A 27,458-nucleotide genomic window follows, 5' to 3' on the forward strand; every position below is an offset into this window, starting at 1 on the left:
TGAGAAAGTATTCTCAGCGCCAAATTCCATTTCCCCAATAGGATTCTGCCACTATAGAAATTGGTCTCTTAGGAAACTGGTTTCTATCCAACAATAAACTTTCATTTTGCAATTAACAATTTGGGAATAAATGAATTCTTTGACTGAGGCCGATTAAAAGGGGATTTTTAACAACTTATTGCCTCACCACCACCAGGAATTGAGGGGATTCAAACCTCATCAACATAATGAGTTTTCTTAGATGATTGATCAACAGATTAAAAATGTGGTTCTATTAATTTGGGCACTCCATTGTTATTTTTGTTCTTACTTTCTGTGCCCATTTTTATTTTCTTCATGTTTAAAAATCCCAACAGATTATACTACCTAAAGTGGGCTTTTTAGGGAACACAATATGAAAAAATCAAATTTTAACTTGGAATGTTGCAATTTTTCAGTTTATACTATACTTTCAGTATTATTTGAAATTTCTTGCAAAATCCACTATCAGTGACACAGTACACCTGAGTGGAAAATAAATAGTGTCAAAAATCAGACTAACTATAAATGTTTGCTTGCTAGATTCAATTCAGCAGAACAGCCACTTAAATAGTTTTTCCATTTTTAAACAAAATTTTATTGCATTTTAAACTGTAGTGTTAGTTCCCCGAGTTACATACAAATAGGCTGGGACAACCCCTGGTCTAGACAATAAATCAAGCTATGTTTTGTAGCATTTACCAGTAAATATTTCCACTAAAGTGGATTTCAACCTACTGAAGGCAAAGTTGAGAAAAGATGCATAGTAACATTATTATCTAGTATTTACACCATGCAAGTACAGTGAACATGATGCTGTTTGAGTGGTCTGGATTCCTGGTGGTCTAGAGATGAGTGGCTATACGAGAGTTGGTAAGAATCCCCTTTAAATCGGCCACAGGTTTTAGGAGTGAAAGAATTCACTCATTCCTGAAATATTAGTTGCAAAATGAAATTTTATTGTTAAATAGAAATCAGTTTACCAAGAGACTGACTTTTATAGTGGCAGATCTATTGGAAAATGGAATTTTGCACTGAGAATGCAGTTCTTAGTGGACAGAAGGTCTTTGCAGTAAGGGGAGCTACCAAGGTCCATCTGCAAAGGACTTTAGTTGATGGAAGCTATTATATTGAGTGTCTTAGTTGGGGCTGGGACAGCCCGAGCAGAGGAGGTCAGACTGGGTTGGGACTGGGATAGCCAGGATCTTCTATTGGAATTAACAACACTTCAAAGGGATGCTTTTGACCAGGATTTGTAATGGAATCAAAGGCTCTGGCATCTTGGAAAGATAATTTATCTAGGGAGGTTATGCCTCAGCCAGGAAGGACTGAGAATCTGAAAGGGATCACAGATCAATAGGAAATAGTTTCTTAAAGGGTTCACAACCCACTTCAGATATAAATCACTTCGAGAATATATAGTAAAACTTCTAGGAAGTGATTTATCTTTATTTTAATATAATTTACTTAATTATAAATTTAAGTTTAAATAATGGCTGTATTTAAGAAGTGGCTCACAAGCAGCTAAGTGGTGCAGTGGATAGAGCACCAGCCCTGAGTCAGAAGGATGAGTTCAAATTTAATCTCAGACACTTAACACTTCCTAGCTGTGTGACCCTGTCACTAAACCCAATTGCCTCAGGAAAAAAAGTGGGAGCTCACAAAAATCCTTTAAATTTTAACTGGCCCCGGGATAGACATCGCTTTTAGTCCATCTAATAGTTATGAAAAGGAAGTCTACTTAGTCTTAGGAAAGAGAAAATATTTAAGAATTCAGTGTTGATTCAGCTGAGTATGGATTCCCTACCTCTTAAGTTGTCCATGCCCAAAGACCAGTGCTGGAGGGAAAGCTCTTCCCTGACTTTAATTTTATGATATCAGTAGTCCGAGCCTTAACTTCCTGAAACAAAGGCAGTTTCAATACTTCTTAAGGAAAGTATACCTTTAGGGCAGTGATTAAATAATTGTGACCTTGGGATGAAAGAATTCTTTGGAAGAAGACAATGAAAAACCAAAACAGAGACTGCAGACCAGTAAAAAAAAAAAAAAAAAAAAAAAACCTAAAACAAATAAACAAAGCAGTGCTGTAACCCTATGATGGAGTGACAGAATGAGGGGAACCAGAAATCTCAGGGGAACCAGAAATCTCAGGCTACATTCACCTCCCCCCTTCAGAAAGCACCAATCCCACAATCATGCTGATAAATCTTTGCACTTGGTGCTGTCATTGATGGGGCCTGAGTCCTCTTCTCTGCTGGCCAAGTCCTGCCAGCTGCCATTATTGAGGCAAGTCCCTTGTGCTGGGACTCCCCAGTGACTCCTACATCTCTATATCTAATCTCATCTCTCTATAATCTCTTTGCTGTCTGCTTCTGACAGCATAATTTAACTGAGACCTCTCTGGTTACCAATGGTCTATTGAAACTGCCAATTTTAATCCATCCTCATTCTTTTTGACTTTTGTGACCTCTGAAATGGCTGCTTATCCAATTCTTCTTGATACTCTCTTGTCTAGGGATTTGAGACCGTGCTCTCTTCTGGTTCTTCCCTTCTCCGATTGCTTCTTCTCAGTTGTCTTTGCAGGATCTTCATCCAGGCAATATCAAATAACTGTTACTGTCCTCTTCAAGTTCTGTCCTGGGCCCTCCCCTTTCTATACTATTTTACTTAATGGTTGCATTATCTCCCATGGGTTCAATTGTCATTTCTATGAAAATAATTCTGATTTGTTGATCCAGTCCTAATCTCATGCCTCCTAACGTTTTGTTCAGAACCTTGAGTTCTAACATTAAAGAATAATATCCTGCCATGAGCAAAAAAAGGTTCAGAAACCCTGGTCTAATGACAGCTTACCAATCATCACTTTCAGAGTTCTCATCAGGACCCTCTTCTGTAGACGTTCTGGTGAAGGGGCTTTCCCAGGAGTACAGGAATGTCTCCGACCTACCACACCACGCTATTTACCCACTTGCCCCTAGATTCCAGAGTCTGGATTCCAGTTCTTGGCATCCACTGGTTCCATTAACATGGGATGTTTAAAAATTAAATGTCAGTAAATGATGAAAGCCATGGTGAGTGGTGAAGTGAGAGCTGTGGAGACCGACAGGAGATGTGACCCTGGACAGACCATTTCTGCCCTCAGCTGTCCCCAGAGTTACAAAGCATCTGTGGGTGACTGACTGACTGTGGTAGAGTAGCGGACAGAGGTGGAAAGACATGGGGGCAGGTGCTGCCTTAGCAGTGTGAGTGGCACATTAAAGCCCTTTCAGTCACACCCCCTGACCCGGGTTCACTAGCACAGGTGGTTTCCAAAGGGGCATTTGCAGATATGGGTGACCAGCTGTGAGGTCCAAGTGGGAGCCAGTGCTCACAATGCCAGCTTAGAGAGGCACCCAAGGCCTGTTTACAGGCCCTGAGACTGTACCCCAGAGATGAACCAGGTGCCTGGCACAGAGGACTCTTTCCCATGGGGCAGCCTTCTGCACGCTACCCCTGCGCCCCTCTTCGATACTGTTCGTGACAGTGGCCAGCAACTTCAAGGACAATTTGTGTTCGGCATGAATGTTGGCCCGGCACCGGCCGGCCTCTTGACTTGCGTTATCCCATCGAAGGAGATGCTGTTGGGATCATCCCTACTTTACAGGCGAGGAAAATTGGGGAAGGTGGGGTCACCCAGTTATAAGGGTCTGAGGCTGGATTTGAGCCAAAAAGCAGCCAAGGAGCCACCCCTGGGGGTGCTGAAGGCAAGTGGGGTCCCAGGCGGGAAGGCAGGAGGGAGGACAAGAGGAAGGGACACGTGGCGCAGCCCAGACTTCACACCGGAAGTGAGTGGACTGGGGGCGGGCCCTCCGTGCGCGTCCCCGCCGGGCCCCGCCCCCCCCGCGGGCGCTAGCGGAAGTGGCGTGAATCCGCGCTGGGCGTTCAAAGCGGTGCGTTGGAACGCTGGCATCTGCCGTTGTTGCGGCGGGACTGACCGAGGGCCGGCAGCAGGGAGGCAGCGATGGAGCCGGCGGGGAGCGGCAGCTCCTCCTCCGTGGACTCTCAGGCCGCCTTCGTGCTGAGTAACCTGGCCGAGGTGGTGGAGCGCGTCCTCGCCTTCCTGCCCACCAAGTCGCTGCTGCGGGTGGCCGGGTGAGGAGCTCCGGGGGGCACGGGGAGGGACGGGCCCGCGCGGCGGCGGCCTCTGTCCTCCCCGGCAAGCCTGCAGGATCCGGGCCCGGCCGCCGCCTACTCTTCTGGAGCAGGCGCGTAGCCCCCGCCGGGCTGCACCTGCCCCGCCCCCCATCCGATCCGCCGCTGTTGCCGCCGCGCCTGCGCACCGGGCGCAACCGCCGTATCCCCTCCCCCACCCGCTCTGGGCTCTAGGCCCGACTCTCTTGAGTGTGGGGATGCCCGTGGGGGGAGGGGAAAGAACGCCGTGGCCCACGTGATCCGTGGCCTGAGGCCCGGCCCGCGTGCCTCCCGCGCTCCTGGAACGCCTTGACATCCACTTTCTCCTGTGCCCCGGGAGGTTTTCTCCGCCCATTTTCATAGTAATCAGAACTACTGTCATTTTTGTAAAGCTTAAAGCGCTTTGCAAATACCCCGCACCCCCACCACATTTTACAGATGAGAACATTGAGTCTGACATGCTCCCCACAGGTGAAAAGGCAGGTGGGGCCTCCCTGGTTCGGGGCCTCCCTGGTTCAGGGCCTCAGTGTTCTTAACCAAGAACTTCGAGCTGCAAGAGGCTGGAGATAGCGTCCTGAGCCCAGGAACCTGGGATCCTTGGGGAAAGGGGGGAGGAAAAGAGGAACCTAAGGTGCTGGCACACAAATATGACCCTAGTGCTAAGGGAGTAAGCCATACCCCCGGGAAGCGTTCCCGGGAGCCATAGGGGTGGACTGGACTGGGCTGGGCTGGGCTGGGCTGTCCTGGGCTGTCCTAGGCAGCCTAAGGGAGAATGGGCTGGGCAGGGAACAGAGAGTCCTGTACAAAACAGAGTGATGGGAAATAGACTGGAAGGATACATTGTGTCCCGACTGGGGAGTGTTTGGAGTGCGCCAGCCTGGATCTTTGATGCTCTGTATGGTAGATAAGGAGAGCCTTGGGAAGAGGAGCGATGAAGGAAGATCAGTAATGTAGATTTCATTTTCTGAGGGGAGATTCCGGAGGCAGCAAATATAGTTAAGAAGTTGTGGTTGCATTTTTATTAGGTAAATGCTAAAAAAACCCTAGAGGTGGTGTTAGTTTGTGCAGAGACAGGACCAGAGATGATGTAATGACACAATCTGAAGCCTTGGCATTTGAATGTAGGGAGAAAGGGAAGAGTTGATGCTGATTCAAGAACTGGTGATTGGGAGAGTGATTGATGTTCTCATCCATACACACAGAGAAGTTAGGTCGAAAAACAGTTTTGGGAGAAAGAATAGCAATGGTGATAAGTTCCGTTTATATAGTGCTTGAGTCGCTACAGTTTTCATATGATACCCGCCCTGGGAATTACTTGTGTTACCATTTTACAGATGAGTGAATTTTTGGATGAGGTGGTCACTTTTGAGTTAGAAATACCAACTTGACATTCGAGTGATAGAAATTTCCATAAAGCAGTTGAAAATGTGGTATTGGGATCCATTTGGAACCTGTCATGATTTTCTTTTTCCAGTGTGTCCCGGTTATGGAAGGAATGTGTGCGTCGAACCCTGAGGACCCAGCAGAGCGTGGCCTGGATCTCCACAATGGAGCCTGGGCCCCCAGAGATGCACTCGCTGGTCCAAGTGTTAGCCAAGGAACTTGAGGCAAGTGATGGTCAGCCAGTAATGAAGCACTGCATTTCCTGTGGTGTCAGTCTTTAATAGATTGAGCAGTCATTCTCCTAAGATCATGGCATCTTCCTTGGGATGGTTGTGCTTAAACTTTGTCTCATTTCTTTTTGATGTGTTGTGACATGGTCACTATTAGTTACGTTATTAATCTTTATGGAAATGTTTCCACTAGCTATATATATATACCTACATACAGATCATTAAAGTAGAAACTCTTTCAGGGAATTCTTAGTGATACATTTCCAATTAAGTTTTATTGGTCTGAACACACTTTTAAAATGACACAGTGATGACTTGGTAATAGTTTCTGGGGAAATTGGGCCAAAAAAAAAAAAAGTAAGTGAATTGACTTTTTAAAGTCTTAAAGCATGAGAAGATGGGGATCTGTTCAGAAGCAGTGAAGAGCAGGTGTATCAGAAACACTCCAATGGGACTCAGAAATATATACCACTTTGAAAGAAGCACCTCTAAACTTCCTCATCCTAGCCAACCCTGGAAACCATTGTGAGGAGATGTAGACAAGCTGGGTTAGGGTTAGGGTGGAGTAGAGGCAATTCTCAGAGACTTCAGGCTAGTCCATCCAGCCTTTCCCTGAAGTCAGTGGCTGTGGGAACATCTTCAGAGCAGCTGTGAGAAAGACCCTAAATAAAATCCAGCCTGAGCAGTCTCTGAAGCTTGTGGAAGGACCCCGAGTTAAAGTTTATAGTAGTGAGAGGTCCTAGAACCCTGTCAAAGTGGCATTCCCTCTTCTTCCCTTCTCTTTATCCATTTCACCTCCTCTCAGCCCATTAGAGCAGCTCTAAAGTCCCTTAAAAGAATGGCTTAACCATGCTATTTTTTTTTTTTTGTGGAGCTTGACCCAAATGTAGCACCCTTCACTTCTCATCCTTCACCCTAAATACTGAATTGTTGAGCAATTCAAGGTAAAAACTAAAAATATCAAGAGGAAAATAACCTTGGCTTAAGAGATATACATGTAAAGCCCAAGGAAAGTAGCAGCTCAACATATATAAGATAAAGCTTGGAAAATCTGTCTTAGCTATAGGGACTGCAGCAGTACCAGGAAGAAGAAATAAAATGATATATAGAATAGAAAAGGGAAGGAGGAAAAAATGGTAAGGAAAATTGACATAGAGATGGTAGAAATTCATACCCTAGATGCTCTGAAAATTAGGATAGGCCCCACAGAAAACAAGGACTGATTTAAGACAAGGATTAGGCAGACTCAACCAAAGAACTGAAAACAGAAAATATAAGAAATATAATAGCAAAAACATCTGGTTTAGAAAACTGATAAAGAAGAAAAAAAACCTTTAGAATTATATCTGAACACCATGATGGGGGAGGGGAGAGTCTATATGGATACTATAATAGAAATAATGACAATAAAAAACAACAAATCAATCCAGAACGCTCAGGACCACATTGGAAAAAAAAAAAAAAAAAAAAACAAACCCAATATGGCCTCCTCTTTGGGGAAAGAAACCCCAAATGAAAAACCAAAAAAAAAAAAAAAATCATAGCCAAAATTCAGAGCTTCCATCAAAAAAATACTACAACCAGTTGAGAAGTTCAAGTACCAAGGAACCATAAGACTAATAAGAGGAGAATTTGGAATACAGTATAAAAGTCAAGAGATAAAAGGTTTATAATCCAGGAAAGAAGTTTCCTGGAAAACTATAATCAAATGGGAAAGGGTTGGTGAATGGATTTTTAGTGACATAGAAGTTTTCCAAGCCAAAACTAAGTTTGTAGATATTTTTAAATAGAATTCAGGTTCCAAGAAAAATAAAGATGGAAAAGGGAATATTTGAGGATGAATTAATTATTTCATTATATAGGGGAACAAGAAATGTCTGGTCAGAATTGTAATATTTTTAAAGGTTTATAAAGAAAGGTTAAAATTTAGATGAAGGTCCACGAGTGATTTTTCTTCTAAAAGATCCTAGAAAACAAAAATGGGAGAGACAGAATTCTATTGGAGATGAAAGAACATGGAAGAGAAGGAAAATTCCATAAAAGAGATGACATAAGATGAAGATTGTATAGTTATGAAGAAAGGTGTAGGGGATATGGCATCTTATGAAAATATCAGTTTCAGCTGAACATGATAAAAAAAATATAGAAGGCATTATACCCATACATAAACAGATCCTGTTAGAGAAATAAATTAAAATCAAAGGATAAATAGAAGATAGGGAGAAAGGGAAGGCAAGAAAGATCTAAGAGGGAGGGCAGGGTAGACAAGGGAACAGTCATAAGCAAAACAAATTTGGAATATTAGAGATTAAAAGTAAGGGAAGAAATAAAAATTCAACATCAGAATTGAAGACCAAGAGAAGAGCTTCATTATAGGGGTTACACATAACACATATGAGATAATAAGCATCAAATTCACTTCTACATTTTAAAGAGGGAAGTAGGGACAAAGAAGAAAAAGTACAAGACAAATTAGAGGGAAATAACTAATCATAACTGAGCTAAAGTTGTACATAAATCGCAAAAGGCTAACATGATATAGAAAATAAAATCTTAATCTTATAGCAAACATTTGAAACACTAGGATTCATGTAGGGTTAAAACGAAAATCGATCAAAATCTAATGCTTGAGCTGAATTTAAAAAGTTAAAAAAAATTTACATTAATGATAATGTGTTGATATTCATATCTGACATGCATGGCTATATTTTTTAATTTTTTATTTTTTTATCTTGCTTTTTTTCCCTTTTTAAAAATTGAAGCTTTATTTTAAAAACATATGCAAGGATAATTTTTCACCATTGACTCTTGCAAAACCTTATGTTCCAATTTCCCCCCTCTCCTAGATGGCAAGTAGTCCAATATATGTTAAACATGGTATATTTACATATGTAAATCCAATATAGGCATGTGTATTTATAGAATTATCTTGCTGTACAAAAAGAACCTGATCAAAAAGGGGGAAAAATGAGAAAGAAAATAAAATTAAAGCAAACAACAAAAGAAGTGAAAATCTATGTTGTGATCCACATTCATTTCCCACAGTCCTCTCTCTGGGTCCCATGCATGTCTTTATAAACTAAAAGTAGAGAAGGCATTAAGATTCCCCTTCTGAACCTAGACAAATCTAACCAAAAAATAAATAGGAAAGACATTAAGAATCTGAATAGAATTCTCTTGTGATGAATGAATGGGATTAAAGTGGAATTAACATACTTTTCAGAAGTACCAGGCACTTTAAAATTTGGCTGTGAATTGGGAGGCATAAAAACAAACAAAACAAAAAATACATTTACAATTCAATTAAAAATGAGTAAAACCATTAGTGAATTAGGAAATTAAACTTTACTATTTGATCAAAGCAAATTACAATTTCACCAAAAAAAAAAAAAAAAGACAAATTTATGCACATGAATACAAACATTCAAAGAATAATTAGTCCCAATACTATGTAAACTGCAATAGTAAGGCACTCTTCTTTTTTTTGTATATGCAAGTATGATATTGATACCTAAATGAAGGAGAAACAAAAACAACAGACCAATAGCACCAATCAATCGATGCAGACAGTTTAAGCAAAGAAAACTACGAACTATAATATCTTATGAATATTGACCCCAAAATGTTAAATAACAGGTAGATTGTAACATATTTGAAACCTATGTAATGAGCAAGTTTTATATGATGAGTAGAGGCTTGATTCACTTTAAGGACGACTATAAATATAATAATCCATTTTAATAATTTGTAAAAATTAACAACCATATAATTATGTCAATGCTGAAAATTTCCACCAAAATCCAAAATTTGTTTCTATTTAAAAATATTGAAATCATGGAATAGACCTCAGTATAATAAAGTGTATCTTAACTACAAGAGTATAAGACAAGAAAAAAAATTGAATCTGTAACAGGCAAAGATGGAACAGAATGCTTTTTGCAGGTAAGATGGTGTGCTTGAAGAATTCTACAGTTAGCCAAAATTAATTGAAGCTGCAAGATACAAGTATATATGATACATCCATTTAAGTCATCAGCATTCCTACATGTAATTAATAGAAGACATCAGGTAGAGCTTAAAAGAGAAATTTCATTCAAAATAATTGCAGAAGCTGTGAAATATTTGGGAATATGCTGTGATTCATGCAGAGACTATAGAAAATTCAATTCTATAACATTGCAGAAATATAGACCTAAATAAGGGAAATGTTAAATATGTATAGGTAAGGAAAGCCAATGTAATAAAAATGGCCATATCTAAAAGAATGTTCTCAGTGTTGTACCAGGGAGGAAGATTTTAGAGAATTAGCAATAATAATTTATATGGCAGAAGAAAAAATTAATCTGAAGGGCAATGTGAAAAAAAGCATGAAGGAAGTCTATCATTACCAAATCTCAGTATGCTACAAAGTGATTTGGTACTCAATTTAAAAAAATTAATGGAGTAGATTTAGGCATATGGAATATTATCAGTCAAATAATATATTTGATAAGTCTAAATCCAAAGACTATAGTTACTGGGGAAAGGACTCAGTATTTGACAAAAACTTCTGGGAAAACTAAGCATCAGCTAGCAAAAATTGAATAAACCCGTAGCACACGTTGCATACTAAGATAACTCCCAATAGATACATACCTTAAACACAAAAGGTAACATAAATTAGAAGAATAAAGAAGTGAACTTTAAAATCTCTGGAAAGGGAAAGAGTTCATGAATGAGCTAGTGATAGGATCATATCAAACATATTAGTTTTATTTAAATTTTTTTCACAAGTGTAAAAATTGGGGGAAAATCTTGAAACAGATTTCTCTGATAAAGATGCTATATTTAAATTTGAAATCAACTTTTATAAGATTAAAGCATTTATACAATTAAAAATTATCCTCCAAAGATAAATGTTTAAAGGATATGTGCAAGTAATTTTCAGAGGAAAAGGCGAGACTTAAGCTAGGTACATTAGTATGTTTATTGTTGGTAAAGCTGTGATAAGTCTAGCTATGTATTGTGGAAAAAATTTAGAACTATGCTTCAAAAGTTCTTCACCTGTGCATATTGTTTGGTCCATTTATACAACTTCTAGGTCTTTATACCAAAGAAGAATATGGAAAAAGGTGTCTACATATAAAAATAATTCATAGAAGCTCTTTTCCCGATGGCCAAAGATTGGAAAGTGAGGTGGCCCCCTATTGGGATTAACAGTTGAAACAAATTGAAGTATGTGAATTAATAGAATCTTAACATGCCATAAGAATTGATGAAATGCTTATACATATGGGGGGAAGGGGAATGCTTCAGCATTGTAGAAAAGGATAGCTTTGAAAAACTTACAGTATCCAAGAGACTGAAAATGAAGATTGTTCTCTTTCCTAACAAAGGAAGATTGTGAATTTCAAAGAGACATAGGTTTCTGGACTTGGCCAAGTGTGAGAATTTGTTTTTACCAAATCATGCAGTTTTGTATCGAAAATGGGAGTAGAATTGCTATTGATATTACTGTTACTAGGAATAAAAAAGAAGTTAAATGAAAAGTGTAAAGTTAAGGAGTTAGAATAAAAGCTATTTGTATTTTTAAATCTTGGTATTGCTATAAAAATAGAAATAGTTTTTTTTTAAACTAAAATCCTAAATCAGCTTTTTAAAATGGCATATAAGTCCATTAAAAAAAAAGATTAATGGAGTAGATTAGGCATATAGCATATTATCTATCAGTAAATATTATATCAAAGCCTAAATCCAAAGACTTCAGTTACTTGAGAAAAGATTCAATATTTGACAAAAAGTTCTAAATCATGGATAGAGAGGAGTATTTCTGATTGTTGACTGCATATGCCTATGGGAGCCTAGAGTCAATATTTATTAATGGTTTTCTTAGTATGATATAGCAAAATTGAATGTTAGAAATACTTGGAAAAACTAGTATGGTTTTCTAAAATATTTTTCTTAGAATTTTTGGTTAAAGAGAAATCTCTTTGGGCTTCTAGTTCCTGAAAGCTTTGTTTTGAGCAACATATAAAGAGTAATGTTAAGTGTAAACATTGCATAGTGTGAAGATTAAGATGAGAAATAAGTGGATAGTTTTCCATTTTTCAGATTTGGTCTTTCCCTTTCTCCGTGAAATGTGAGTTTGTGAAGATGCTCACCCAAGCATTCTCTCTTTCTCCGTCTTTTTGTCTGTGTTTCTGTGCAAAAACTATAAAAATATTCTGTCTCCAAAATTTAAATTTTGAACCAAAAAATAAAGGCAGTATGTGGATAGATTGTCTAGAGGAGGGATTCTTAACCATTTTGTCAGGAATCCCTTCTAAGAATATCATGAAATAAATTGCATAGGAAACCAATTATGTTGAAAAAGTTGTCAAAATATTAAACAAAAAGCAAGTTCATGGATCCAAAAACCTTTTATAAGAGTTTTGTACTCATCAATTCAAATTTGGAAACTAATAGAATAGGAAAAAGAAGCTAATAAACATCTTATTCCCACATATATTGTAAACTGAAATTATTCATAGAAATAAATACAAAATATTTTAAATAGATCCCTTCTAATTTTAAAATTTTAACTGATGATAATCATGTGTTCATTTGACATGTGTTTTGTTTCTTAATTTATGGTAGCATGTAAGCTTTTTGAATAAGGTACTGTCTTACTTTTATATTTGTATTTCCAATGCTTGGCACAGTCCCATGTACATGTAAGCTTTTAATACATATTCATAGATCATATTTAGCTTCCATTGTGTTCTTGACTTCTTTGAGGATGACTGAGCTATAACAAGTGATATCTTTGGCTAAATCTGTGTTGTAAAATAATATGATAAGAAGAGGGTCATTGTGGATGAATTGAAGGAATGTAGTCATCAGAAAGTTAAAAGAACTCCGAATGTCCCAAGCAGTGCCCGTAAGTGTCTGCGTTCTGCTAACTTTAGTTCTCCCATTGCTTTTTTGCAGAAGGTTCATGCATTACCACAGACTGTCCTGTACATGGCTGATGAGGATACTTTTGTTGGAGAGGAGGATGGCCATGGACACAAGAAAGGTGACTATCAGAACATAAGGGAATAATTTTTTTTTTTTAAGGTTTTCTAATACTGAACCAAACTTGAGAGTTGACAGCATTTCAGCTTTGTAGGCATGTCATATAATGCATTTGTAAGTCATTATATATGTGACATTTTGTTCCAGATAACTTAAAATCTGGTAATATTATTCATCCCAGTTATTTAAAGTATTTTTTCTCCTGAAATACCATATATATATATATATATATATATACACCTTAGTGTGCATGAAATCCGTAGTTACAAGACTGGATGCATGTTAAGCAAAAGAACTGTTAGTGGTTAATTTATTGATTCTCTTTTCCTGGTGGAAGTTATTAATAAAACATTCCATAATAAATGATATGATATTGAACCAAGGAGTCTTATACAGTGTGGTGACTGTCCAAACTGTGTATATAACCAAAAAAGTAATTCCATGACATGGTCAGCCAAGTAGAATTAGAAAACAGTAGGTTTTAGTTTTAAAGTTCATTAATGACTTCCTTATTTGTTAGTAATATGTTAGGGAAGGGAGAAATATCTCATGAAAAATTTTAGAACTTAAATTCTGAAATGTCCTCAGGAGGAGACTTTATTGTTACAGTATAATTTTTTAAATTTAAGCACTCTTAAAAACCCATACTGCATTAAATGAAGACTTCCAGCGATTCTTTCACATCTTAGTTTCTTTATCATTTTGTTACAGCACGAAAGAGAAATCCCCAAGAAATTGCACGTGCCATTGAGAAGTTGTTTCCAAAACGCTGCCATGTTCTTGGGGTTATAACCCCAGGAGTCATAGGTGAGAGATCTCCCCCTGTCCCCCACCCAAGCTCCAAAAATAATGTCTGGCTCTTTTCTCAAAAGAAAAAAAATTTGATCAATAGTTCTTTTGTTTTTGTTTTTAACAATTCCTTCTTTTCTAATCATGTCCTTCCCTTCCCTCATCCTTGGGTAGCACTACCCCATGATAGAGAATCACAGAAAAGAGGAGAAAAGGAGTTCAGCCAAAGGAACACATTGGCTACACTTTGCAGTGTGAGTGGTGTTGGGTACCTATCTTCCACCTTGCAGAAGAGGTGCATATTAAAATTGAGGGGAGGGGTTTAATTGGCCACTCTTACATAGCAAAGAGGTATATTTTTTGGAGGGGGGAGTATTTCTATTGTTATTGTTAATGAGTTTATTGTTATTCTGCTTCTGCTTATTTCACTTTAAATCTCTGTTCTTGGTATCATCATTTTTGATGGAGTTATACTGCCTCTTTATCTCTGTTGAGCTGGGGAAGTGTATAGGTTTTTAAAAGCAAAATTATTTTGGTCTAGAAATGATAATCACAGTTGTCATGCTGTTACTCTATTTGACCTAAATGATGTTTCTGAAATTATGACTAATATTTCAAAATTCATTTTGTTTTTTAAATTAGCCAGAGGGACTATACAGTATAAATTAAAATACTGACTTGGAAAATTTAATCAATGATTTGGATCAAGGAATAGATGTTCTGCTTATCAAATCTGGGTGTGATCCCAAACTTGAAGATCATGTATTAGATTATGGAACCCTTTCTGACAGGCTATAATGCATTGAATTTAATAGAAATAAATATGAATGCTCTAATTTGGTGGTTTAAAAAATTAGTTGTACAAGTGATGCAAGGATAAACCAGTTGTAAACTCCCCAGGTTTTAGTGGGTAGAGTGATAGTTTTAGTTTACTTTGGGTTTAGTATGTGTCAACAAGTATACCAAGGCAGCAAAAGGAAAAAAAAAAAAAAGCTAACAACCATTAGTCTAATTTTCATTAATAGAAAGATGGTGACAAGAACAGGGGAGGTATTTTGCCTTCATCATCCTCCATCAGATCACACACCGTATAAATAGATCTCTTCGATTGTCATTCTCCCTCTTCCCTTACTCCTTTGTCCAAAAAAAAAAAAAAAAAAATCAGATTAGCCTCATTGATTTTTTTCTTTTGCTATAGCTTCTAAGCAATCTTTTATGGGTTTTCCTGCAGCTACTTATAATCTTTCTCATATGGGACACTCACTCTCTGGGTGATTATATATATAATTGTACTTGGAAATAACCCTGCAGTGGACCCAGACTTCAGAAGCTTTAAGCAATGTGTAGACACTAGGAAAAGCTTACTGTTTCGTTTTTGAATTTTTTAACTGTTAGGTTGTAGGTGTTTTTATTTGGTTACATTAAATAAGTAACATTTTTCAGCTCTTTGGATTAGTGTTGCATATTACTTTAAATAGATAGCAAAGTTTAAGGTCTTGCATGTAGAAAATGAAACAATTTGATTTAAGTAGGTAGAATTGACTTCAATTATGAAATGTTTCTAAAGAAGACAATTTTAAAAGTCTGTTCAGTTAGGTATGTTTAATACAGGTATTCAAATGCCTTTTAAATACAATAGTTGTCTCTGAAAACAACTATTAACTAATGTCTTACTTAGCTGTTCCCTTTTCAGAGGGGGCAGGATGGAGATTCATTTGTGAGGTTAGGGTTATTAATCCATTCAAGTAAGCTACTTAATTTATTTCATTTTAAATGTTAAAAAGAAAGTGACTAGAGTTTTTGGAAAAATAAAAATGAAGTCTTTAATAAAAGTGATTGTTGACTGAATTTGAATCAGAGAAGGACCTCCAGATAAAAATAATTTTCCTATTTTAATGTTGCCTAGATTGTTTAGCAATCTGGCCTGGGAAACACCTCCAGCAGAAGGTGGGATTTGGAGCTGAAAGGTAGAATAAAACCAAGTATGAGAGAACATTCTTTGCAAGTTGTGATTTATTTTCCAGTAACTCCAATGGGATCAGGTAGCAATCGACCTCAAGAAATAGAAGATGGAGAAGCTGGTTTTGCAATATTGTTCCCCAAAATTGATGGAGTAAAAATTGAGACTTTTCATTTTCTGAAGGATCTGAGAAAATGTATCCATGAAAGCAAACTAATTGAAGCAGGTAAGTTGCTGTTAGTGTTTTTATCAGTATTTTCATATTTGATAAAATCTCAGTGTGTCTCCAGGAAAGTCATTAAACAAAATAACTGAGGGCTCCCATCCAGCAATCTGCAGTGATATTTTTGTTATCCAGAGGACAGTGAGCCTTCTGGTAACATGAAGATTAATGCAGAACAAAGTGTTTTTGGAGAGTGAATTGCTTTGATGATCAGAAAGGAAAGGAATGTACTCATTTACTAGTTAGTGGACATAAAAGCTAAACTCCACATTGACCTTACCAAAAAAGTAGCCTGGAAAGCAGCTAGCCAAGGAGAGGAAAGGGATGTGTGAACCCAGAAGCCAGAGCACAGAGCCCAACCTTTCTGAGAAGTGGAACCTCCATTCTTTCAAAAGCCACTGGTGATTACTCCAAAGTTAAATTCTTCAAGTCTATTAGTGCCTTGGCTTGTGTGGCTCTGAGGACTCAATCTAATCAAGGGAATCCTATCTCCTCGCTTATCTTGGGTTTCCGTTTCCTGTTAAGTCCTTTTTGTTCTGCCCTTTCCAGTTCATGTATCATTGTTCTTGGCAGAGAACACTAGATCTATGTTAAAGTTGAGCAGTTCTTCCTTTTCTCTCCTTTGAGTCTCTGTTTTTCCCAACTTAGCCTTAAAAACTTTTTTGGTTTCAAAGCAGGTATATTGTAATAGCATGTAATATTAAGTTTATGATTATTTATATCTTAAAGAAGAGCCCAAAGAAGAAAGTCTCCAATACATTGGGTTTTATTTTATGGAAGGATGTGGACAGTAATTTTATGGGATGGAAAGGCTTTGGTGGATGGAGGTGGGGCTAACCCATCAAAGTAAGGAAGACATTGAGACTCAACCAGAGCTTTTTGAGGGGTCTTCACTGTATAGTTAGTATGACATGGACATAACAGTCCCTCTTCTGCTGCTTCCCAACACCTACTGCAAAAAAATGTGAGATGTTTTCACAATGAAATTGCATCAGGTTTTTTCTTCTTTTTTCGAACATTAGAAGGAGGCTACTTTCTCATATTCTGTTAATAAGAGTTTGGATTAAAGTATTATCTTAATGATTTTGTTTCTGCTAGGGGAAGCACCTCCAAAGAACTTTAATATGTTTTACATCGTAGGGAAATATATTTTTCTTAACCCATTAGGCCTGCTTTCTAACAATTTCTAATCAAGTATGTTTATTTTATGTTCAGTTTGATTTGGGGGTCTTATTTTGTAGGCATGTTTGAAGGAACATGTATTTTTAAAATGTTAGTTGAATAGCTGTTGGATGATAACTAGTCAGTGGAATATCATAGCAATTTCTCAGGGTTTACTTAGTTTTTTATCTCAAAGTTTATTTTTCCCCTCTGGGGTTTAAATAAAAATAATTTTTTTAAGTTTTGAAGTTAAATACATTTCTCCTAGGATATTTCCATATACCAAATAGAAAGGATTATATATAGTACTATAACTTTTTATTTATAGTTTTCTTTTTTTAAGGGATATATATAATAAAATGAACAACCTATTACTTTTGAAATCAACTTGCTTATATGTATTTCCTTCTAGCTTCTTTCTGTTCTTTGCATTTTTTAAAAAATGCTTTAATGATCTTCTCTTTTATTCTTTTTCTTTTCCCACATTAATTGCAAACTTCCTTCTCTTCACCTAAATGCCTCACATAAACACTCAAAAAGAAAAAACAAACTTTCTAAGAAACATAATCCACATATTTGCATATCTTACTCTGCAGAAGTCTGTCACCTCTTTTAGGAGGTTAGTGCCATGCTTCATCAGCATTCTGAATTGTCAATCATTGCCTTAATTAGAGTTCTGAAGTCTTTGAAAAAGTTTTTCTCTGCAATGATGATAAATCATTCTCTTGGTTCTGCTTCACTGTATGAGTCCCCATTTGATGAGTACTACCTTAAATATACCCACTTTTGTTTGCCACTACAAAAAGAGCAGCTACAAATATTTTATATACATGGGCCTTTTTCTTCATTCTTTAATCCTACTGGAATATAGGTCCAGTTAGTAGTATTGCTGAGTTGAATAGTATGTACAAATTAGTGACTTCTGAATATAGTTCCAAGTTACTTTCCAGAATGACTAGACCAAGTTATACTTCTTTGTAGTCCATAACAGCCATAAACAGTCCAGCTTTATGTTATCCAGATCCTTAATATTTTCTTGCTCTTAGAATTAGTGATATATGTAGGCTAGGCTATCTAAGAGCATCAACTTTTTGCTTTATAATGTTAAATTTTAGGAAGAGATGACTTTCTAAGTTTCTGTTCTTTTTGTGGAAGTAGAAGTTCAGATTCAGGAAATTAGCTATAATCATTTCAAAGCCAGAAAAACCTAGGTATTTCTGACTCAGCATGCTGAAAATTTACATGACTTATCCAACAAAAGGCCATTAATGTGGAAACAGAATTGTCTTAATTGGTCAGAAATGGGCTCTACTTCTCAGAAAAAGGGAACGCTGAGCACTTAAGGGAGAGAAGCTTTATACTTTTTAGCTTGGAGCAGTCTTTCCTTTCAGAGACAGGATTGGACTGTTCTCTTCCAAGTTACAATCTTTTCTAATACACCCATTGTATGTTTCCCCCTAAATATGTAAAAGCATGTCCCCCCCCTTCCTTGTTCGATATCCCATGTTCAAAATTGGCAGAAAACTTTTCCTCCAGGTTGTGAAGTTTAATATTTAATTAACCTTTTAAGTAGGCACAATAGTGATTTAGTCAAGTCAAGTCTATTGATCCCAACCAGTTTAGGCTGTTATTATCTTAATCTTGTGGTTTTCTCAAAACCGCAGACTCTTTCTGATTAGTTGAGTCCACCTGTGCCTTCTTAGCTCCCCAATTCCTTGTTTGCTCAAGGCTTCTGAGAGATTGAAGCTTAATTGTATTGTGAAAAAGTAGCCTTCCTTATTTTCTCAAATCTGAGATCCCAGTGGTCAGTGGTACAAGTGGTATCTGACATTACTTTGAAGCTTTATTTATGTTATTAAAGCTTTTTATTTACAAAACATATGCATGGGCAATTTTTCCAACATTGACCCTTGAAAAACTTTTTATTCCAAATTTTCCTCTCCTTCCCCTCACCCCCTCCCCTAGCTAGTAATACATGTTAAATGTGTTAAAATACATGTTAAATCCAATATATGTGTATGTATATATTATACAATTAGCTTGCTGCACAAGAAAAATCAGATCAAAAAGAAAGAAAAAGAAAAACTGAGAAAGAAAACAAAATGCAAGTAAATAATAACAGAGAAAGTGAGAATGCTATGTTGTGTTCCACACTGTTCCCATGGTTCTCTTTCTGGGTGTAGATGGCTCTCTTCATGACTGCACAAGTGGAACTGGTCCGAATCATCTCAATGTTGAAGAGAGCCACGCCCATCAGAATTAGTCTTCATATAGTCTTGCTATTGCCATGTATAATGATTACCTGGTTCTGCTCATTTCCCTCAGCATCAGTTCATGTAAGTCTCTCCAGGCCTCTCTGAAATCATCCTGCTGGTCTTTTCTTACAGAACACTAATATTCCATAACATTCATATACCACAATTTATTCAGCCATTCTCCAATTGATGGGCATCCACTCACTTTCCAATTTCTTGCCACTACAAAGAGGGCTGTCACAAACATTTTTGCACATTTGGGTTCCTTTCTCTCCTTTAAAATTTCTTTGGGATATAAGTCCAGCAGAAACCCTGGCTGGATCAAAGGGTATGCACAGTTTGATAACTTTTTGAGCATAGTTCAAAACTGCTCTCCAGAATGATTAGATCAGTCTTCTAGTTTTCCTACCTCCCCTCCAACATTCATCATTATTTTTTCCTGTTATCTTAACCAATCTGACAGGTGTGTAGTGGTATCTCAAGAGTTGTCTTAATTTAAATTGCTTTGAGCAAAAATGATTTGGAGCATCTTTTCATGTGGCTACAAATAGTTTCAATTTCTTCATCTGAAAATTGTCTGTTCATATCTTTTTACCATTTATCAATTGGAGAATGTACATTGAAACTTTTATAACATTCTGTGGAAACCTAACTTTTCTGTATTTCTTACAGTAGCTTTAGTTTTTCAAATAGGATGGGAGTGAGGATAAAATCTATGATATAAAGTATATGGCATTTCCATGGCTGAAGAATTAATTCACTGGACCATTTATTAAATGCCCAATGTGCTAGGAATTATTTAACTGTGATTAAATTATTTGATGAAATGCTTCTTTAAAGCCCTTTTTTTCATATGCTTGGGTTAAATTACTTCAAAATGAGTTCTTAAACAGTTAACTTCAGAATTGTTCCTCTAAAAAGAATATAAATTCTCTCAGATGTTAATAAATCCTTGCTTTGTCTTTAGGCCTGGCCATCATTGAAATATTTTTGCATTTGGCTGTTCTAAATCTATATGTGATCTTAATGTACAGCGATTTTATTTTTTAACAATGAATATTGAAGTTCTGCCATTTTATTAAATAAATTTAGTTATATTTATATTATAAATTTAGTTATACATAAAGCCTAGGCATTCTGTTTCAGACAGAAAACAGTTGACAATCTGATTGGTCCAGTTTTCCTACATGTCAAATACTGACTCCTAAATTCCCTGTGAGTGCCTTTTTGTTGCTGATGTATTTGGTCTTAGCTTAAAAATGGTCTCCAGTATTTACTGCATCTTTTTTGTTTTGAATCTCAGTGGCCAGTCCCATTCCAGCCCCCATGTAGGGATCCACAAGAGCAGAGAAAGAGCACTGTCTGAAAAGGGATGAGGTCATGGGGCTCTGTCCTTGTTTCTGCCACAGACTTCTGCTATGACTTGGGGAAAATAATCTCTGCTCTCGGGGCCTCAGTTTCCTTATCTGTAAAGAAGAGAAGGTGAGACTAAGCGATCGCCAAGTGTCTCACCAGGCCTGTGACTGACAGTTGATTCTCCTTTTGTCTGTTACAGGCCTTAAGAACAATCCTGAACTTCGGGTGGTCCTCATATTTGGCTACAATTCTTGGAAGATAGGAGCTGCTGGATTTCTTCAAAAAGTGGTCAACATTCTTAACGAAAAAAGTGTCATGCTGGCAGGGGGCCAGGTGGACCGCCTGACCTCCCTGACGTCAGAGAGGTTTGTGCTCCATCGCTTTGTTCTGTCCTGGGTGGGTGTGGGGGAAGAGGAGTCGTGGCCCTCAGGGGGGAGTTTTTACCTCCAGATTTGCTAGCATCATTTGTCTAGTGTTCTAACAGAAAGGGTGGTATACTGAAGAAAACAACCCTAGTGGCTGGCATTTTTGTGGTGTTTTCAGGTTTGCTTCCTCATCTCACTCTGTGAGGTAGGTACTATTATTATCCCCATTTTATTGATGCAGAAACTGAGAGTAAGAAAGGTAAAGCAACTTGCCTAGGGTCACACAACTAATAAGGGTCTCAGGTTGGATTTGAATGGAGGGCTTCCTGATTGCCACGTCCTCACCTCTAGCTTCTGTTCCCTCTACCTCCCTAAGAACTCTCACATTACAGACATAGACTTGGTTTCACCTCTCAGCTCCTAAGCTTGGCGAGCATCTTGCCTTGGGGATCACAGAGCCAGAGGAGCTTTGAGAATTGTGGCCCTCTACCCCCTTCAGTGCCATGCTGCCACCTTCCGGTCTGGGATATCTCTGGGTTAAGTCTGTTGGCAAAGGTCAGTGGCGTGGGCTCACTGACGGAGTGCTCTGAGTCACCCCTTTCCAGGTTCACTCACGTCCCCCTCCCACTCAGATAGTTGTGAGTAGGTGGATGTTGTACTTGCCCTTCACTTTAAAAAGTCCTTCTCCTTGCCAGGACAAAGCTCTCAGCCTGCACAAGTGATCCATTCCACCCCACATCCCCAAAAGACTGCCCAGCTCCTTTGTCATCCCACGTGTGCCCATGTCTCTCCCAGCCTTCAGAAACCATCCCTGCCCCCTGTTGTCCTGTGTCTGTCCTTCCGTCAGCCAGGCTTGCGTGCTGAGAGCTGGGGTGATAAGTACAAGAGGGGAGCGCATACAGTACATAACATCCCCATGCACATCTGTCCAAGTGGTTTAAGTCAAGGACGTTTGTGAGAGATCCCCAAACTCGTCAGAGGGATCAGGAAAGGTTTTCTGCTTGTGTGGCCTTCTACAGGAAGAAAGGAGACTCCAAGGCAGTGGTCAGAGACAGACTCAGTCCTCAGCCAGCATTTATTTAGCACTTTCTTTACGCCAAGCCCTATGCTAAGTGCTCGGGATACAGAGAAAGACAAACTCTTTGAGAAAACTGTCTCTACCTGATACTTGCCATTCCTCTGTTATGGCTGATCCCTCTGCTGTCTGGCTTCTGATCTCCTCATTCACCTGAAACTGCTCCTGGTCATTGTGATGGCCTTTTCTCAGCCCCATCTGACTTCTTGAGCCCTGACAGCCTTTGTTCTATTTGACTATTCCTCAGTCTCTTTTCCCGGCATCCTCCCTCCTGAGCTCTCTCCATTGCTCCCTCTAGTTTCTCTTCCCTCTCAGTGCAGATGGCTCTCAGATTTCTGTCAGCCCCCCATCTTCCTCCTGAGCTGCATTCCCACTTGCCCCTACCGCCTTTTGGACATCCAATAAGTCAGACGTAGTACTCATTCTCTTTCCCTTCTACTCACCCAGACTCCTTCACTTCTCCCCCTATTTCTAATTGGTTGTCACATCTTGTCATTTTTACCTTCACAGTATATTTTGTATATGTTACCTTCTCTCCACTCATGGTGCTGACTTTGGTGCTAGTCTTTTATTACTTTCTACCCTCTCGGCAGTCTCCCTGCTTCAAGCTTGTTTCCACTCTAATGCTGCCAAAGGGAAGGTCTGTGAGTGGTACCTCCTTGTCCCCACTTAATAAAAGGATACTAGTTGGAGCTGGTAGGATTAGAGAATGCTTCATGCAAAAAAGAATAGTGCTTAAGTCGAGTTGTGAGAGGGAGGGGACACAAAGGGGTTAGCCATGGAAAGACCTGCACTGAGCAGAGAGAGGGTCATGGATGCAGGATAGTGAGTGAGCCCTAGAGAGCATGAAAAAACAGACAGGCATCTTGTCAAGCTTTTCATAGCTTGACACTGTTCTGAGACAATGGGAAGCAAGTGGGTTTTATGGAGAAGAGAGCTGGTGTGGTCAGACTGGGCTTTAGGACAACTTTGTTAGCTAAAAGGAGTGAGGAAATCAAATGGGCAGCTCTTCCAGAGTAGATAGGAGATGATGGAAGTCCAAACTAGGGTGGAAGCTATTTGAGATGTTGAACAGATAGAAATGATAGGGTTTAGATACTTAGAGGTGAGAGAGAGGAAGACTTTGGAGGTCCCAGGATTGCTAATCTGAGTAGTGGTGCTCTTGGGAAAAGGAGAATTCAGAAGAACTAGGGTGGGGTTAGGGGGAACAATAGCTTTTTAAAACTAGAACATCATGGTTCTGAAAGGTTTCCTTCCCTAGGGTCTCATCTTCATTTGGTTCTCATCAGGAACATTTTATTATAAGTCTTTTTTTGTCTTCAGACATGTGAGCATTTGCTTGCAACTAACCACTACTTTTTCTTTTGTTATAATCCAGAAAGTAAGTATTGATTTCTTGTGAAATGGTTCTTCAGTGCTGGATATTCAACACGGCCTCCTGACCCTCTAGAACAGTGCGTTGTCACACTGGAGTTAAATCCTCCTGATATCTAATGCATACTGTCAAGGTATTTGAGGATCCAAAAACAGAAAATTCAAGCTTTTTATTTCAGAACACCATCCATCAAGAGAGAGGTTTTTTACAAATTAGTTTTCACTTTTGTTCTAAATGTAATTGGCATTTGCATATAAATAGAGAAAAAGAGGATTGCACATGAAATCCTAGGTTCCGTATGATCTTTTTTTTTTTAAATGTGTTAGGATCAACCTGTTAGTTCTCTTCCTTTCCTGGAGCTCTCTGTCTTCTCTTTCTCTCTCTCTCTCTCTCTCTTTCTTTCTCTCTCTCTCTCTCTCTCTCCTTTTTAAAGAAATATCATTGATTTTCTTTTCTTTATTGCTCCTCCTTTCTATCTCCATTCTGAACCTTCCTCCTTATTGGGGGAATGAAAACAAAAACCAAACTTTTGTAGCAAATAGACTTGGGCTACAAAACATTCCCACTTGGCTTTGAACAAGCTTCGTTTTGTACCTTCTCTGTCAGGGATATGATGCTGGATTTCATCAGCTGCCAGTTACACTTTATCCTTTGAAATTGTGGTGGTTCACTGCACTGATGAGAGTCCTTAAGTCTTTCAGTTATTTTTCTTTGTAATGTTGTTCATGTATAAATGATTTTGTTTTTATTCACTGTACCCTGCATCAGTTCATAAGGGCTTCTCACTTTTCTCTGAAATAGGGAATAGTTTGTTTTGCTTCCAATATATTCGTGTTCTATAACTTGTCTATTCCCCAGTTAATTACCATCTCTTAGATTCCAATCCTTTGCATCTTAAAAAAAAAAAAAAAGCTGCTATAAATCTTTTTGTACATATATGGGTCTTGTAATTTCTTCCTTTTTTTGATAAATGATTATATTAACAGAGTTAGTTATATTCTCTCCCCTTTGCACAAAAGTGAAGTGATGCTCCTAATGACCCCTGTGGTTGAATAGTGATGGAAAAGCAGTTTTAAATCAAGCGTTAGAGCCAATACTTTACAAGGAAGTGGACAGGAAGAAAGAAGAAAGCCTGAAGTAACAAATTCTAGATAATAGAATACCAAAAGCCCAAATTCTTGGCTCACATAACACTGGGCAAGCAGAGTTGGAATTTCTGTGCATTTTAGAGGTTGGGCCAGATACTAGTTCAGAAATACATCTTTATTAATTGTAACTATTGTTACCACCATCCTCTGTGTAGCTGTTCTTGCTTTTTACTCAGTCCATGAACTCTTTTTGTTAGTATTGTCCAGATGTGATCATTATTACTTTCCAATTCAAAACTGCAGGTAATTTCTTCTCATCTGAAGCCAAATTGTGACTTACTCGTTATATACACTTGGCAAATCCTAGAGTGAAACATTTGAATTGTAATATGTTCACACTCCATGTTGTGTGTCATTAAAAGGGAAGTCAGAGACAGGGCTGATTCTCTTGTCAGGTGGCGTCCCAGACCATCCATTTAAGTTTCTTTAGCAGAAATGCCCTTTAGAAGAGATGTATCAAAACGCTTGGGGAAGGTGGCAGGAAAACCATATTAAAATGTAATTGGAAAATATGTAACAAACTAAAGATACACAGTTCAGCTAGATAATGTTAATTTGTGGTTTTCTGTATGTTGCCATCAGGGAGCTTGACATAGTTGCTTTATGGTGGATGCGGTAGTTTGACATCTACCCAGTAGTAAGAAATGATACAAAATAATTTTTCTCATTCCATAAGATACTTGTAGAGGTAAACAGGAATAGACAGATTGGATAGTATTATAATGTGAGATATAACTTGAGGGACAGCAGCTAAATTTCCAGCGCTAGTTCTTTTTTGCCCGTATACATCAGCAAAAGAAGGTCATTACTGCTTACTAAACTCCTCTTTTCCTTCCTACAAACGGGACCAAGAGGAGTTCTAGAGCTTCGGTGCTGGGCCGCAGGGTGTTTCCGATTCCTCTGTGCCCAGCCGGACTGGAGGGTTGGCCTTGGGGCCGGCCCCTCCCTGTGGAGCTCAGGGCAGACTGGCTCGTGGGTTTGGGGTGGGGACTGTGGAGGTGAGCCTCCAGGCCCCGCCCGCGGCCCCGCCCCCAACCCGCCCCCTGCCCTAAGAGCTGCGGGTTTCCTGCCCTGGGGGGGAGCCCGTGCTGACGTGTCCTTTGCCTTTTCAGTAACCCCCCCACCAACGAGGCCTGCGGCGTGGTGGGCCTGTCCTTCAGCGGCCCGCAGATCCAGAGCGCGTCTGTCCTGCTGAACCAGGACGTGAACGACGAGAAGACGGCCGAGGCCGCCATGCAGCGCCTCAAGGCCGCCAACATCCCCGAGTACAACACGTTTGGCTTCATGTTCGCCTGCGTGGGCCGAGGCTTCCAGTACTACCGCACCCGCCGGAACGTGGAGGCCGACGCCTTCCGCAAGTTCTTCCCCAACGTGCCCTTGTTCGGCTTCTTTGGCAACGGAGAGATTGGCTGTGATCGAATAGTCACCGGGAACTTCATCCTGAGGGAGTGTAATGAGGTAGAGGATATTTTGCTCCATAGCTACACCACTGTCATGATTCTGATCCACCTGGGCCCGACCAAGTGAAACACTCACGCTCCAGGGTACCCGCAGGCCCCCCTCCCCCCCAACCTGGGGCATGTACATATTTCAGATGGAAGTACCTTTAGAAGTATCTGTTTTATAACTTTGTTTAATGCTCTCAAGATAATGTTGGAATAGGTCTAACGATGTCAAGTGTGTGTAAGATAATCCTGTGTGGGTCAGCTCCGGGAGGTGGAGGGCCAGTTTGTGGCCAGGGAGAGCTGGATCAGAGTCTGAGCCCCCCTGCCCCTCCCCTTGTGTGCAGAACCTTTCTGAGCCTCCGCTTCCTCATCTGAATAATGCAGAGAACACTTGCACTACCTAACTCACAGGGTTGTTGTGAGGCTAAAGTGGAATGTGTGTAAAGCGCTTTGTAAAGCCCAAGTGCTACAGAGCTGTGTAAGTGATTATTGTCAGATACATGATCATCTTGGAGCCACAATCATGACGTTTTTTGTTTTCTTCAAAAACATACAACATTGGTCTGTTGTCTCCTTAAGGGAGACCTTTTCTCAACTGCACCTGTTTTTCAGACACTTTAATAAAGTTATTACATTATTTTTACTCATTGCATAAAAGTTAAAATAAAATATTTTGTGGTGGTAGTTGGTGCTTTGAAATTATTCAGTCTGAAGAACAAGTTTGCAAGACTAATCAGCAGTATTACTTTATACATTTAAAGCTATTCCTTTCCATTTGTCAATAAAGAAAACACAAGTAACTCTTTTGTTCCCCTTCTTTTTGTAGCTGAATAGCAGGCACCTGAGAGTAAATTCACTGTTCTCACTTTGGTTCTTGGATATAGATATGAGTGCTTTGCGGGTAGATGGTAGAAGCCATTAGGGAGAAAGGGGGGATTAATACCCAAGGCTTGCACCAAAACACTAAGCAGCAGCCAAGCCATGGTTCTGGATAGTAGCAGCAAGAGGCAGCGTACCAAAGAAAGGAAGTGCTCGTCTGCAGAGGACACTCTTCACCAGCTTGTGTGATCTTGAGCAAATCTGTTCAACTTTGTGACTATTAATGATGGGTTCACATTAGACTGACAAAATTCCTCTTTCTGAACCCTAAAGAACTGTTTTATTTTCTCCTAAAGATCCTGGAGCCCAGTGCCTAACCCCTTTGATTAAAATGGGTCTGGGCCATTCCTTTATGTTGGACCTAAGGAGCTGCATTTCTGGAATAGAGGCAGCTCGGCTCAGACCCAAATATCACATTCAGTTCTAGGTCCCACATCTTGAAGGATACTGACGAATGAGCTCATTAGGAGAGATGTCACCTGTGAGTATTAACTGAAAAGAAGACGACACTTAAAGGGAAATCACTTGACAATTTGCAGATTTGAACAGGGTTGTCACATGTTCCACTTGGATTTAAAAGGCAGAACTTGC

General features: G+C 39.0%; 1 protein-coding gene across 1 annotated transcript; it reads left to right on the top strand.

The window, feature by feature from the left end:
- Positions 1-3,924: 3,924 nt before the first annotated feature.
- On the top strand, positions 3,925-26,788 carry FBXO22 (F-box protein 22). The gene is made up of 7 exons (XM_051982434.1): positions 3,925-4,149; positions 5,663-5,795; positions 12,750-12,837; positions 13,548-13,643; positions 15,650-15,811; positions 20,780-20,945; positions 25,656-26,788. Exons 1-7 carry the CDS (start codon positions 4,019-4,021, stop codon positions 26,068-26,070), a joined length of 1,191 nt encoding a protein of 396 aa, XP_051838394.1. The 5' UTR covers positions 3,925-4,018; the 3' UTR covers positions 26,071-26,788.
- Positions 26,789-27,458: the final 670 nt, after the last annotated feature.

This window comes from Antechinus flavipes, chromosome 2 (assembly GCF_016432865.1).
Source record: "Antechinus flavipes isolate AdamAnt ecotype Samford, QLD, Australia chromosome 2, AdamAnt_v2, whole genome shotgun sequence".
Lineage (NCBI taxonomy): Eukaryota > Metazoa > Chordata > Mammalia > Dasyuromorphia > Dasyuridae > Antechinus > Antechinus flavipes.